Source organism: Oryctolagus cuniculus, chromosome 6 (genome assembly GCF_051225735.1).
Source record: "Oryctolagus cuniculus isolate XC-2025 breed Fujian yellow rabbit chromosome 6, ASM5122573v1, whole genome shotgun sequence".
In the NCBI taxonomy this organism is placed as follows: Eukaryota; Metazoa; Chordata; class Mammalia; order Lagomorpha; family Leporidae; genus Oryctolagus; species Oryctolagus cuniculus.
The window spans coordinates 63,979,413-63,991,610 of record NC_142872.1 but is presented as its reverse complement, the minus strand read 5'-3'; the positions used below and the strand labels follow the sequence as shown (position 1 = coordinate 63,991,610).

General features: G+C 59.7%; 1 protein-coding gene across 1 annotated transcript; it reads left to right on the top strand.

Annotated features, from left to right (window-relative positions):
• Window positions 1–2,726: 2,726 nt before the first annotated feature.
• Window positions 2,727–11,463, top strand: SNCB (synuclein beta). Its single transcript, XM_002710415.6, has 6 exons — window positions 2,727–2,979; window positions 3,552–3,680; window positions 6,260–6,301; window positions 6,526–6,644; window positions 10,490–10,579; window positions 10,865–11,463. Exons 2-6 carry the CDS (start codon window positions 3,560–3,562, stop codon window positions 10,895–10,897), a joined length of 405 nt encoding a protein of 134 aa, XP_002710461.1. The 5' UTR covers window positions 2,727–2,979; window positions 3,552–3,559; the 3' UTR covers window positions 10,898–11,463.
• Window positions 11,464–12,198: the final 735 nt, after the last annotated feature.

The window sequence follows — 12,198 nt, the reverse complement described above, 5'->3', positions numbered from 1 at the left end:
GCTTTTTCGTTTGCCAAGTTAATTTCCTTTGAGTAAATCAACTTACTTTCATCGAGTCTTCTGACCCACAGCCTTACAGATGCAGAGGGGCTGCTGTGTGCACGTATTTGTATATAAAGTGTCTGTGTATAATGTGGTATGTGGTGAGTAGCAACAGACATTTATATTAATATATTGTGATACTTAGAAACTTATACATAAGTATAAGTTATACTTATAGTATATACTTATACATAAGTTTCTAAGTATCAAAATTGGCTCATCCCAGGGCCAGAAATGTGGCATAGCAAGTAAAGCCACTGCGTGTGACAATGACATATGGGCACCTGTTCGAGTCCTGGCTGCTCCACTTCCAATCCAGCTTTCTGCTATGGCCTGGGAAAGCAGTGGAGGATGGCCCAAGTGCTGGGCCCCTGCACCCAGTTGGGATACCAGGAAGAAGCTCCTGGCTCCTAGCTTCAGCCTGGTCCAGACCTGGCTCTGGAGATTAAACTAGTAGATGGAAGATCTCTCTCTTTATATACATGCATATATACATGTATATATATGTAACTTTTTACATACATATATATATATACACACACGTAACTTTGACTTTCAAAATAAATAATAAATAAATCTCTTTTTTTTGATCGACTCCTTCCCAATATTAAAGTTTTGCACTTGCTTCTCTCCCTCATGTCTGGACAGTCCCTGTCAGTGCACACAGGTCTAACCCATCCTTTATCACCACTCCATAGCAAACCACAGGGTTGGTGGACCCGGCTAACTAGGCAGTCCTCTGAAGATGGACGCTTAGATATGTTCGGATTTTTGCTACGGTAAAACCGCGCTGCCTGACATGGAAAATCCCTGCACAAATGTCTTTGTGACTTGTGTGAGTGGAGCTCCATGGGACAAACTCCTGGAAGGGAAGCTGTTGGCTCAGAAGGAGCATGTGTGTATGCTTTTGGTAAACATTGCCAACTCGCCTTCCAAAGAGTCTGCGCCAATTCACAGTCCCACCAGTGGCCTGGGAACTTTTTTTTTCAGATTCTGCTGCTGGTTCCCCCTTGCTTGGTTACCTGTCGCTCACCTACCCAGTGTTTCTGGCCACAGTACCTTTGCCCATGCTATCCCATAGCTTAAAATTCCCTCCCTTGCTTTCTGCCTCATGAAATCTTCCAGCTGTCACCTCCTCTTTTTTTAAGGTTTATTTATTTATTTATTTGAAAGTCAGAGTTACACACACACATACACACACACACACACACAGAGAGAGAGGTCTTCCATCCACTGGTTCACTCCCCAATTGGCCGCAAAAGCCTGAGCTGCATTGATCCGAAGCCAGGAGCTTCCTCCAGGTCTCCCATGTTAGTGCAAGAGTCTAAGCACTTGGGCCATCTTCTACTGCTTTCCCAGGCCACAGCAGAGAGACGGATTGGAAGTGGAGCAGCCGGGACTTGAACTGACGCCCACATGAGATGTCTGCATTTCAGGCAGTCTTGCCCGCTGTGCCACAGCGCCGGCCCCTTGTCACATCCTCTTTACAACCTTCCCTGGCTCCCCTGAGCTGGCAGAGTCCCTTTCCCCCAGGATCCCACAGTTTCATGAACATAATTCTGTCAAGAAACCAACAGAGGGCCCACTACGTGCCTGGCCTGCTAAGGTCATTCTAGAAACAAACAAAAAGCTCATACAAAGTTTCGTTCAGCTCATTTATTTGAGAGACAGATGACGATGGAGAAAGCTCCTTCCCACTGGTACATTCCTCAAGTGCCTGTGACTGCAGGGGCTGGGCTGGGCTGGGCTGGGCTGGACTGTACACCAGGAACTTCATCCGGGTCTCCCAGGCAGGTAGCAGGGACTCAATGACTTGAGTGGTGACTTCTGCATTTGCAGGAAGCTGGAGTCAGGAGACAAACCCCGGGCACTCTGATATGAGACACTGTTAGGCCAGAGAGGGAGGGGAGAATCTTCTGTCCACTGACTCCCCAGACAGCTGTTATGACAGCCAGGGCTAGGCCAAGGTGAAGCCAGGAGCCTGGAACTCCATCCAGGTCACCCCAATTATGTAGGTCCCAGGCACACTAGCAAGAAACTGGGTGAGAATTGCAGCCAGGACCCCAACCTACACTCGGATACGCTGCACCATCAACGTGGGCCCCTGCACTACCTTTTAGCTATGCCTCAGTACAGTCCCACCTCAGGGCCTTTGCACTTGCAGTGCTGGCCGTAAGCATCACCTGTGTCCTGACACGTCTCTGAGATCTCTGCTCTCACCGGGCTGCAGCCTCCTCTCGCGCCTGCCTCCCATCTCCCGCACACACACTCCCCCGGGGTAGCTTCCTGAGAGCAGGAAGCTTGTCTTTGGCTTCCACCGTCTCCAGCCACCTGCCAAGTGCTCAATACCCACTCAACTGTCCGCGTTTTTCAAAAGAGAAAACTGAAGAACATTCGGGCAAAGCTTAGCAAGGCAGCTCAAGGTCCCTCAAAGCACCGCTGAGCCCGGCACCCCGCACAACTCCCAAGCCAGCCGCAGTATTGCCTCCCCGCTCTGAGCACGCCGCAGCTTCCCCGCTCCCCCACCCGCCACCGCCTCCGCGCGCCCCTCGGTCCCTAGCGGCGCGTCGGAGCCGCCCCTGGAGGCTCCCGGGCTCCGCGGAGATGTCACCCTCCCCGCCCCCTGTCAGTCAGGCCGAGGGGGCGGCGCAGCCGCCAGGGGGGGCGCTGAGCTCAGAGCTGCCGCAGCGCGCGAGCCGGAGCCCGAGAACAGCCGAGCGCAGCGCGCGAGCGAGCAGGGCGCCAGCGGCGAGCGGTGGCCGGCGACGCACCGAGGTCCGCGCATTGCTGCGCCCCAGCTCAGGGCCCCGCGACCCGAGCGCCTGGACACGGCCTGATTGCCCAACGACTCTGAGCCCGCCCGGCCCGGCTTCACCGAGCCCCCGCGTCCGCCAGCCGCAGCCGCCGCTCCGCCGCCAGCCCCGGCCCCGCATCCAGGTGAGGCGGCCGCGCGCCCGCCGGGCGCTGAGGATGGAGAAGGGGATGGGGAGGCCGGGGGGGACCGCGACGGGATGAGGAAGAGGGCGGGAAGGAGTTAGGCAGCCAACTGAGGACTGCGCGTCAGGGTGAACCCCTGGGATGTGTGACTGCCCCCCGGGGTTTGCACCTGCTTGTGCGGCCGTGTGGACGTGCGTCCGTGCCCGTGTGTGGGGGGCGTCCGTGCGCGTGTGGACGCCTGAGTGGCCTCTCTGTGCACGTGAGCGTGTCCGTGGTGTGTTTGTGTGCATGGCTGTGGGACGGGCGCGTGTGCACAGTCTTCGCGCCGAGCCGGGCACTCCGGTTCCGCGGGGCTGCAGGTTGCAGGGCTCCGGATAACCGAGGCGGGGGCCCCTCCCGCGTCCCTGGGTTTCAAGGACGCCAGGATTCGTCGCGGCCCTGAGGCCTCGTACTGGGGAGAGGGGTGGCGTGGGAGGGGACTGCTGGCCTCGGGGAGGGAGAGGAGCGGGCGCCCGGTCCCTCGGGAGAGGCTGGGGTGAGCGCCCCGGTGCCCGAGTGTTCGCCCTCCTCAGGCTCCAGGATGGACGTGTTCATGAAGGGCCTGTCCATGGCCAAGGAGGGCGTTGTGGCTGCTGCTGAGAAAACCAAGCAGGGGGTCACCGAGGCGGCGGAGAAGACCAAGGAGGGCGTCCTCTACGTCGGTGGGCCGGGGGCAGGGCTCCGGGAGCGCGTTCCGAGGGTGTGGGCTGGGGGTCCTCACAGGGAGTGGGATATGAGTCAGCAGATAGGGCTTGGTCAGCAGGGGTCACTGGGGACATGGCAGGCAGACAGGCGGGCAGGGACGGAGTGGGTATTGCTGAGGGTGGGGTCGGAGCCCATGGCCTCCTTTCCAGCCTGGAGCCCTGTCTCTGAGGGAAGTAGAGTGATAGGTCGCAGTGCCCACTGCCTCAAGTCATGCTGTCAGCCCATTCCACAGATGGGGAAACTGGGCTCTCACTACCTTGCCCAAGGTCACACAGCTGGGTGAAACCTGAAGGTGGAGGTTTCCACCGGATTGTAGAGACTCGGAAGTCCCGCCCCTACCTCCCTGGCCCATCCTCTTGAATTCCTGGGGCTCCCTCCTGCCCTCCTCCCCAGCTCCCTCCAGGACTGAGTTTCTCTCCGGGCGCCCCTGCTTCCCAGTGCCTGTGGTTCTGCTGTGGCCAGCTCTCCCCACATCCACCCTCCTCGCAGCTGCCAGCTGGTGCCAGGATTTAGGAGGCTGGGTTGGTTAAAATCTCCCACCCTGAGCGAGAAAGGAGACTGAGACTGCAGGGTCATTTACATAAAGGGAGGGAAGGCTGGAGACCCATTCAGTGACTCAGGGCTCGCCCAGGTGCAGCAAGCATAATTATCTCCTGTGCGGGCTCCAGTAGGGCTGGACACCTTGCCCAAGGTCGTGGCAGATTTGGGTTGTCCCTACTATGTGCCAGGCATTGTGTGAATGCTGGGGCTGAATCAGTTGGCCAGGGACAAAGGCACCTGCCCTCCAGAGAAGGTGGCAGAGAGCACTTCAATAGCGAGAACTGACAAGGGGTGGCAGGCAGGGGTGGGGACCACTCTGGGGCAAGGTTGAAAAAGGGGCTGCCTGAGGAGCTGGCTTTGGAGCTGAACCCTGAACAACAAGGTAGCAGGTGGGAGAAGGCAGAAAAGGCAGGTGCAAAGGCCCCGCGGTGGGCTGGACAGCCACCGGAGAGCAGGAGGTAGCCGTAGACAATTGGATGACGCAAATGGGCAACAGCCAATTCACTAGGAGGCTCTTCTAGGACATTGATGTCAGTGAGGGGCTGCTGTGATCAGATTTCATTCAGGCTTCCAGGGACAGAACCCACTAGGGGCCGCACAGCCGCTGGCTGAGGGTGGCTGGGGTGAGGGCAGTAGCACCAGCAGAATGCCTGAGCCTACGTCTGCCTGACCCCAGCTCTGGCCTCCTGCCCCTTTACTCCTGCCACCCTGACCCTGCCACTCTGCTAAATGTCTCAGCCTCTCCAGGTCTTCCTGCCACTCCCCTTAGATTGGCACCTCCTGCTTCTCCCCCTGCCCAGGAGCCCTGGTGTCTTCTCCCAGTCCCTACGTATTAAAGCCTCAGCTCCCTGTAGTCTGGTACTCGATGCCTTCCCTGGTCCTGCCCTGGTCTATGCTCCCAGCTGCCTTTCTCACAGACCCATGGCTCCTAGCACATGGCTCTGAAAACACAAGTCGCTGTGCCTGCCTGCCTGCCTGGCTCCCTGAGCCTGGAACACCCTCCTGAGTCTCCTGTCCAAACAACCACCTGCTCCTTCTCAAGGGAGAGATGTCCCCGCCGCACTCACAAACCCCGGGAGGCTGGGGGTGCTCTCCCTGGGACCTGAGGTCTAGGGTGTGACTCTGCCCTTCTCCTGCCCCCTTCAGACCGTGAGCCATGAGCGCAGGGCCTGACACACAGCAAGCGCCAGTAGCTGTTTGCAGGAGGAAAGAATGGGGTGGGAGGTGTTGCCGTCGCCTCTCTCTGCCTCTACGCTATTGCTGGCATGGGCTTCAGCCTGTGCAGGTGCCAGTGTCCAGACCTACGGACTGTAGTAGGGAGAGCAGGCTCCCCACTCCTCCGAGGGCTCCACCCCTCGCCCCACATCAGGTGCTCTTGCCTTTCCCACATTTGATGTCACCAGGTTGCTGCCAGCTGAGGCTGGGATGCCAGTCCCATCTGCACGCCCCCCTAGACCCACCCTGTACCTAAGACACCCCACTTTGGCCAGAGGAAGGGTTTGCCCCTTATGGGGAAGAGACTTTGGAGATAGTGGAGTGAGAGGAGGGGGCACATGGGCAGCCTTGCACTGTGTGATGCGTAGCTTGGTGGCCCCTCAGCTCCATCCCTTGCCTGCCTCCTCCCTGACCCCCCCCCCATCCTGGGCTGCACACTCACAGAATGAGCGGGAGCTGGAACTTGGAGGTCCCTTGAGTGCCCGTGCAGCCACTCACTAACTGGGGCCCTCCCCAAGCTTCCGAGGGCCACGTGTGACACAGGAACAATAACAGCAGATCCCAAGGGCAGAACCCAGATCCCAGGGCTGGGGGCAGGCCAGGAGTTCTGCACAGTGCTGGCCCTCAGTGGAAGGCCTGAGGCAGGACACGTGGGCACTGGCATGCTGAGAAGAAAGGGGGTCAGCAGGGTGGCTGGGACGGCAGCCGCCCGATGCCCACTCTGTAGCACTGTGCCCCTCCGTTCAGCACTCTTACCTGTGTTCCTTTTTTCTCCCTGCAGGAAGCAAGACCCGAGAAGGGGTGGTACAAGGTGTGGCCTCAGGTACCAGCCCCGCCCCAGCCCCACCCCCTCCCCCACCCTGGGCCCTGTGGTCTGCTGAGATCCAGAGGGCAGGGCTGGGAAAGGGAGGGTGAGGTCCCAAGACTTCTTGGGTGCTCCCTGGGGGGGAGGGCAGACCCTAGGACACCAGACAGCAGGGGCAGGGGCATCTATGCCTCCTCTACCCTGGCCCCCAAACCCCTCCCCCAACCCCCTCCCTGCTCTAGTGGCTGAGAAAACCAAGGAGCAGGCGTCACATCTGGGAGGAGCTGTGTTCTCTGGGGCTGGGAACATCGCAGCTGCCACAGGGCTGGTGAAGAGGGAAGAGTTTCCTACTGATCTGAAGGTAAGAGATCCTCAGGATACACACACACACACACACACACACACCCCAGGCCACCAAGCAAGCCGGCCCCTGCTGCCCCCACTCTCCCAGTGCCTGCCAGCCTGCAGCACCAACAACCTGGCCTCCTGCTCCAAACTGCTGCATGGGAGACTTTGCCCATAGTGAGGTAGATGCGTGCATGTGCAGTCTCCCAGTGACCGGGACCCCATCTGGCTGTCTCTGGGCATCCTGCTGGCCAGCGGGGCCCGTACCACATCTGGCGACATCTGCATGTGCCGCCTGGTGTCCACTCATTTCTTTCTGCTTGACAAGTGTCCACGCCAGAGAACAGTTCTAGCGGTACGGCAGTGGGCGGGTCCCACCTGCATGCAGCTGACAGGGTACTAGGCGAACACAGTGAAAAGGAAGCGAATGTACAAGATGGTTTCAGACAGGGAAGAAACGACAACAAGCGGACGCGACAGTCCAGCAGTGAGCAGGCTACTGTAGCTAGAAGGGCTTCTCTGGGGAGGTGATATTTGAGCTGAAGCCTGAGGGATGAGAGAGAAGCAGCCGTGAGCAAATGTGTGGGAAGTGCATTTCAGGTGGTGGGAATAGCAAGTACGAAGGCTCTGAGGCAGGTGTGAACCATGGTGAGGTGGGGGTGATCTCTGTGTCATGCGGTAGTGCGGGCGTGTCTCCCCAAGCGGTGGTGGTGGCTGCTCTGTGCACACAGAGGTCCCTCTCAGGACACCCTGCGGGGTAAGAGCTGTGAGCTCTTAGAGCCCCACAGAGCTGGGTGTGGATCCCAGCTCCACCACTTCCTGGCTGTGTACCCTGGGCAGGGGTTGGGGTGGGGGTGGGGCACCCCACCCTGGCTCTGAGCCTCATGATGGAAGAGGAATGCAGTGGGGCTCTTGTGCAGATTGGAGATAAAGTAATCAGAAGCCCTCCAACCCAGCGCGTACATCAGAATCACCAAGGGAAAAGACACACACACACACACATGCACACACACAAACGCATACACACAGGCACTCACACGCACCAGGCTCCTCTCCTCCGGCTTCTGAGTCAGTGGGTCTCAGGCGAAGCCCGAGAATCTGCACTTCCAACAAGAAGTCCCCTGGGGATGCTCCCCGTGCAGTTCCGGGGAGCACGCCGCCGTGAGGATCATGATAGAGCGCAGCAAGAGTGTGGCGGTGGGATTGCGCCAGCAGCTCACATCTGTCCCCAGGGGGTCCCGTGAGTGCAGGTGTGTGGGGAAGTGTGCCGTGACCTGCCCACGTGCGTACAGCCCTTCCGCAGTGGGTGCTCAGTGCCTGCCCGTGGACACGAGCAGACTCTGCCTCCATGCAGGGAGGGGCGATTTTGTCAACGTTTGGTTTGGGTGATCAGCACCACGCATTCAGCACACGCATGTAGGTAGGGCTGAGGGAGCCTCCACTCCCCCCCTCCACTCCAGACATCTTGCACAGTTGGTTCCTTCCGCTGTGGGATGCCTGGGTCTTCTTTCCTTGAAGGTGCGCCACGTCCCCAGGAGGAAGGCACCATACCTAGCCCATTTCGCAGCTGAAGGAACTGAGGCTCGCAGAGCTAAAATGATTTGCCTGAGATCCTGGTGCTGACACAGGGCCAGGTCCTGTGCTGACAGCTGGGGTGCCCAGGCACACAGCAAGCCTCAGGTATCCGCCTGCAGGCTCTCTGAGCTCCTGCCTCCTTGCCCATGCCCCCAAGGCTGCTCTCTCAAGGGAGTTCAAACAACAGAGGGAAGGCAGGCAAGTCCACGGTCATCATTTCTGAGTCTCTGCTCCCTTCCCAAACACGATGGTGGCATCTGCACCGCAGGCCTAGCGAGCAGACAGCTCTCCCCATATTTCCCACCCGGGGCTGCTGAGATCAGAGATGCGAGGACTAGCCAGTGGCCAGGCTGGGGTGGGTCAAGGGGACTTTTACTGAAGGGCAGCCTGCCTACGCCGAAAACCAGCAGCTCCACTTGTTTGCACCAAGGGAGCCCCCATGGAACCAGGAGCCAGCCCAACACATAGCACATCCCCCCTCCCCTGCCAGAGGCCACCTCGTGGCCCCTCCCAGTCCTTACTGTCAGCATGGCCAGGACATGGGTGAGACAAGTGTCCCAGGTGCTCACTCGGGGCAGAGTGGGGGTGGGGCCTCATGTGCATGGCTCAAAGAGGGACTGCCTTCCTAACACCTGGGCCTGGGTGCCTCACAGACGGCCCCCTCACTCCCCCTCTGTCCTGGCCCTGCCTATCCCCACCCCCACCTCTACGGGAACTGCTTGCTAACTTCCAGCCGCACAAATCAGGTGGGTGTTTTTTTAACTTCATGTGAAGGGCTTCAAAAAGTGCATGTTCTTCTGTACCTGCTTCTTTCATTCACCATGTACATTTGCGAGGTTCCGCCCTGCCCACGTCCTCAGTGTCACCTTCATTCTTACTGTGTAGGCTCCCACTGCACGCCCATCCTACTGCCACTGGACAGCGAGGTTGTTGTTGATCAATGTGCTTATGCTAGGATTAAAAAAAAAAAAGATTTATTTATTAACTTACGGGGGTGGGGGGAGAAAGTCTCCAAATGCTTGCTTTACTCACCAGTCAGCCACAATTGCCAGGGCTCGTCCAGCCCAAAGCCAGACTGGAGTTCCCATCTGGGTGCAGGGTCGTCTTCCACTACTTTCCCAGGCACGTTAGCAGGGAGCTGGATCGGAAGTGGAGCTGCAGGGATGTGAACTGTTGCTCTGATGTGGAATTCTGATATGGGATTCCAGCATCACAGGCAGTGGCTTAACCCACTGTGCCACAACACCAGCCCCATCAAGCTGGGGTTTTTAGCACCATGATTCTTCCCTAGATTCTGGGTGACTTGGAGCAAAATAATATTTCCCTATCCTGGGCTTGATGTACCCTCCTCTACAGTTAGGGGGAAGGAGCCAGGTCAGGAGCTGTAAACCTGAATGTCCACAGGGCCCACCTGGACAGGTACTCTGAAGGAACCATTATTGGGGTAGGTCTGGGGGCAGCTGGAGTACCAACTTCTCAGTGCCAATCCCCCAAGGTCCCAAGCATGTGCCTGGCCACATGTAGCCATGCACGACCCTGGAGTTATTTTGTCTGTGTGTAGCTAACTCAGTCCTGTGTTTGTGCACATACATGCACTCACCTACAGGTGGCCAGCCACATCTCTCTCTCTCTCTCTCTCTCTCTCTCTCACACACACACACACACACACACACACACACCGGTCCCTGTCTGGGCAGCAGACGCAGGGGGGAGGGGGAGTCTTAGCTCACACATCCAAGCAACACTATGAGCTGTTGCTCCCAGCTTATCTTAAAATAGCAACAGCGAAGAAACCAGGCCACACAGGGCCCTGGGGGAGGGATGGGCGGAAGCAGCAGAGGAATGGCTCAGAGCCCCTGCCCAGCCCTGTCCCTGAACCTCCGTCTCCCACCAGCCCTGGAGGGGGCATCCGGGGTTCTCCCTTGGGGTCCTGAGGCTGAGCACAGCGCCTGCCTCCCAGGAGTCAGGGGAAAAGGGCGACTGAGCAAGCTGTCCCCACATGCAGTCCAAATGGCGGAGGCGCAGGAAGCGGCCAGATGCTGGGGGGAGGGGCAGAGAGAGCCCGTTGCCCCCTCCACTCCCAGCGGATTTGGCGGGTTTCCACCCTTCACACCTCCACCACATGGCCAAGGCACTCCAAATAAACAACTTGATTAAACATGCTCCTGGCACCGCCAACCCACCCCAGCCTGCTCTCCACTTCCAAGCAGCCAAAAGCTTCCCCATGTGGGAATGGAGGCAACATCCCGGCTGCCCTCCCCAGCATTGACCCTCTCTTCCCCACAGCCAGAGGAAGTGGCCCAGGAAGCCGCTGAGGAGCCGCTGATTGAGCCCCTGATGGAGCCGGAAGGGGAAAGTTATGAGGAGCCACCGCAGGTGAGGGCGGCAGGGCTGGGTGGGACTTCCGGCTGCCTCCGCAGGTGGGATGGGAGGACCCTGGTCCAACCCAGGCCCCAGGAGGTGGGAGCAGGGAGGGGAGAGCAGATGGATAAGAGGACAGCGCCCCAGACTCCCCTGCCTGGGACTCTCTTGGCTGTCGGGGACTCCAGGCTCCTCTTCTGCCCGGGAGAGGGACAGGGACCTGGGGCCGCTGGTGGCCGCTTGGTCTCCAACCTCTCCTCCCTGTTGCTCTTGTCTACGCCACCCCTCCCTCTGATGCAGGAGGACTATCAGGAGTATGAGCCAGAGGCGTAAGGGCCCAGGACGGCCGCCCACCAGCAGCACAATGCCGCCCTTGCCCCCGCCCCGCCCCCAGAGCCAGGGCTGACCCTCTGCCCCTTTCCCCGCAAACACGAGATCTTCCTTCCGCTCCGAGGCAGCCCCCTCGGAGCCCGTGTTAGTGTTTGTCCATCTGTCTGTCCTACCCGCCCGCGTCCAACCCTGGGGCACGAACGTGGCCGGGGCTGGGAGCCTCGCGCCCCCTCTCCCCCCCACCCCCGTCCCCAGCGTAGCCCCTCCCGTCCAGCGTCTGCGGATGTAGCATGTTCTCTGTGTTTTTAAACCAAGATCGGAAAGCGACGGCTCCTCCCCGCCCCCAGGGGAACCCGGGCAGCCCCCAGAGCACCCCACTCTCCTCCCAAGAACTTTTTTTTTTAAACCTAAAACCAGGAGCCAGGCTGTGCCGGCCCGGCCCGGCCCGAGCGCGGGCGTCGAGTGTTGTGATCGTGGCAGGAGCGCCCCTACCCCTGTGTGAGCGTGTCCCGGGCGGGCGGGCCCGGCCGCCCCCCCGCGTGTCCATGAATAAAGCCAATCTGTCCGTAGCCAGCGCCGAATGGGCAGGGCTGGGCTGGGTGCGGGGTGACAGCGTCAGATGGGCTCCCGCTCTGCTCGTTGGGGGTCAGGCACGCTAGGCCCATACACAAAACTGACCATCTCGGGCCTCAGCTGCCCCCTCTCCTACCCCATTCCCGGGCATGACCCGAGGCGCAGGGGTTCTCCAGGGGCTGGGACACGCATTCGCTAGGAGGCGGGAGGGTAGCTTCGGGCGCCACCTGCTGGGCCGTAAAGCGGTGACCGGGGAGCCGGGGCCGAGGGCCACCCGTCCAGCCGCGCAGGCGCGCCGAGGCCCCAGCTTGCACGGACCTGCGTGCACGTTCGCCCGCCCTTGCGCACCAAACCCAGGTTAAGCGTGCAGAGCCGCACGCACTTAACGGCTGCATCAAGCCCGCGGCGCCGGTGCCGAACGGCACTGTCCCACTCCGGAACGGGTACACGCACACCTGCCCAGCGCGAAAAGACCCACCGAAGGGGAGGGGAGATAGGCAGATGCCCTGGGGGAAGAGGGCAAAACTCCTACATCCGGAAGGGCTCCCGCTGGAGACCTAGGCTGATGATGGGCGAGGGTCGGAAAAATCTGAGAAACTGGCCAGGCGCTTGGGAGCGGATCAGGATAGGCACCAGGGGGCCCCCTACACCGCTTCCGAGCGAGGAAGACCGGGACCACTGCACTGCGGGTTCTGCTCCGAGGCCCCGCCCCTGCCATGCGAAAGCGCTGC

What these genes read in the sequence shown, in the direction of transcription:
- SNCB (XM_002710415.6), top strand. Translation starts at nt 3,560, where the DNA reads ATGGACGTGTTCATGAAGGGCCTGTCCATGGCCAAGGAGGGCGTTGTG. An exon ending in GGTACAAGGTGTGGCCTCAG is followed by an intron (nt 6,302 to 6,525) that starts GTACCAGCCCCG and finishes TCCCTGCTCTAG; the next exon opens with TGGCTGAGAAAACCAAGGAG. An exon ending in AGTTTCCTACTGATCTGAAG is followed by an intron (nt 6,645 to 10,489) that starts GTAAGAGATCCT and finishes TCTTCCCCACAG; the next exon opens with CCAGAGGAAGTGGCCCAGGA.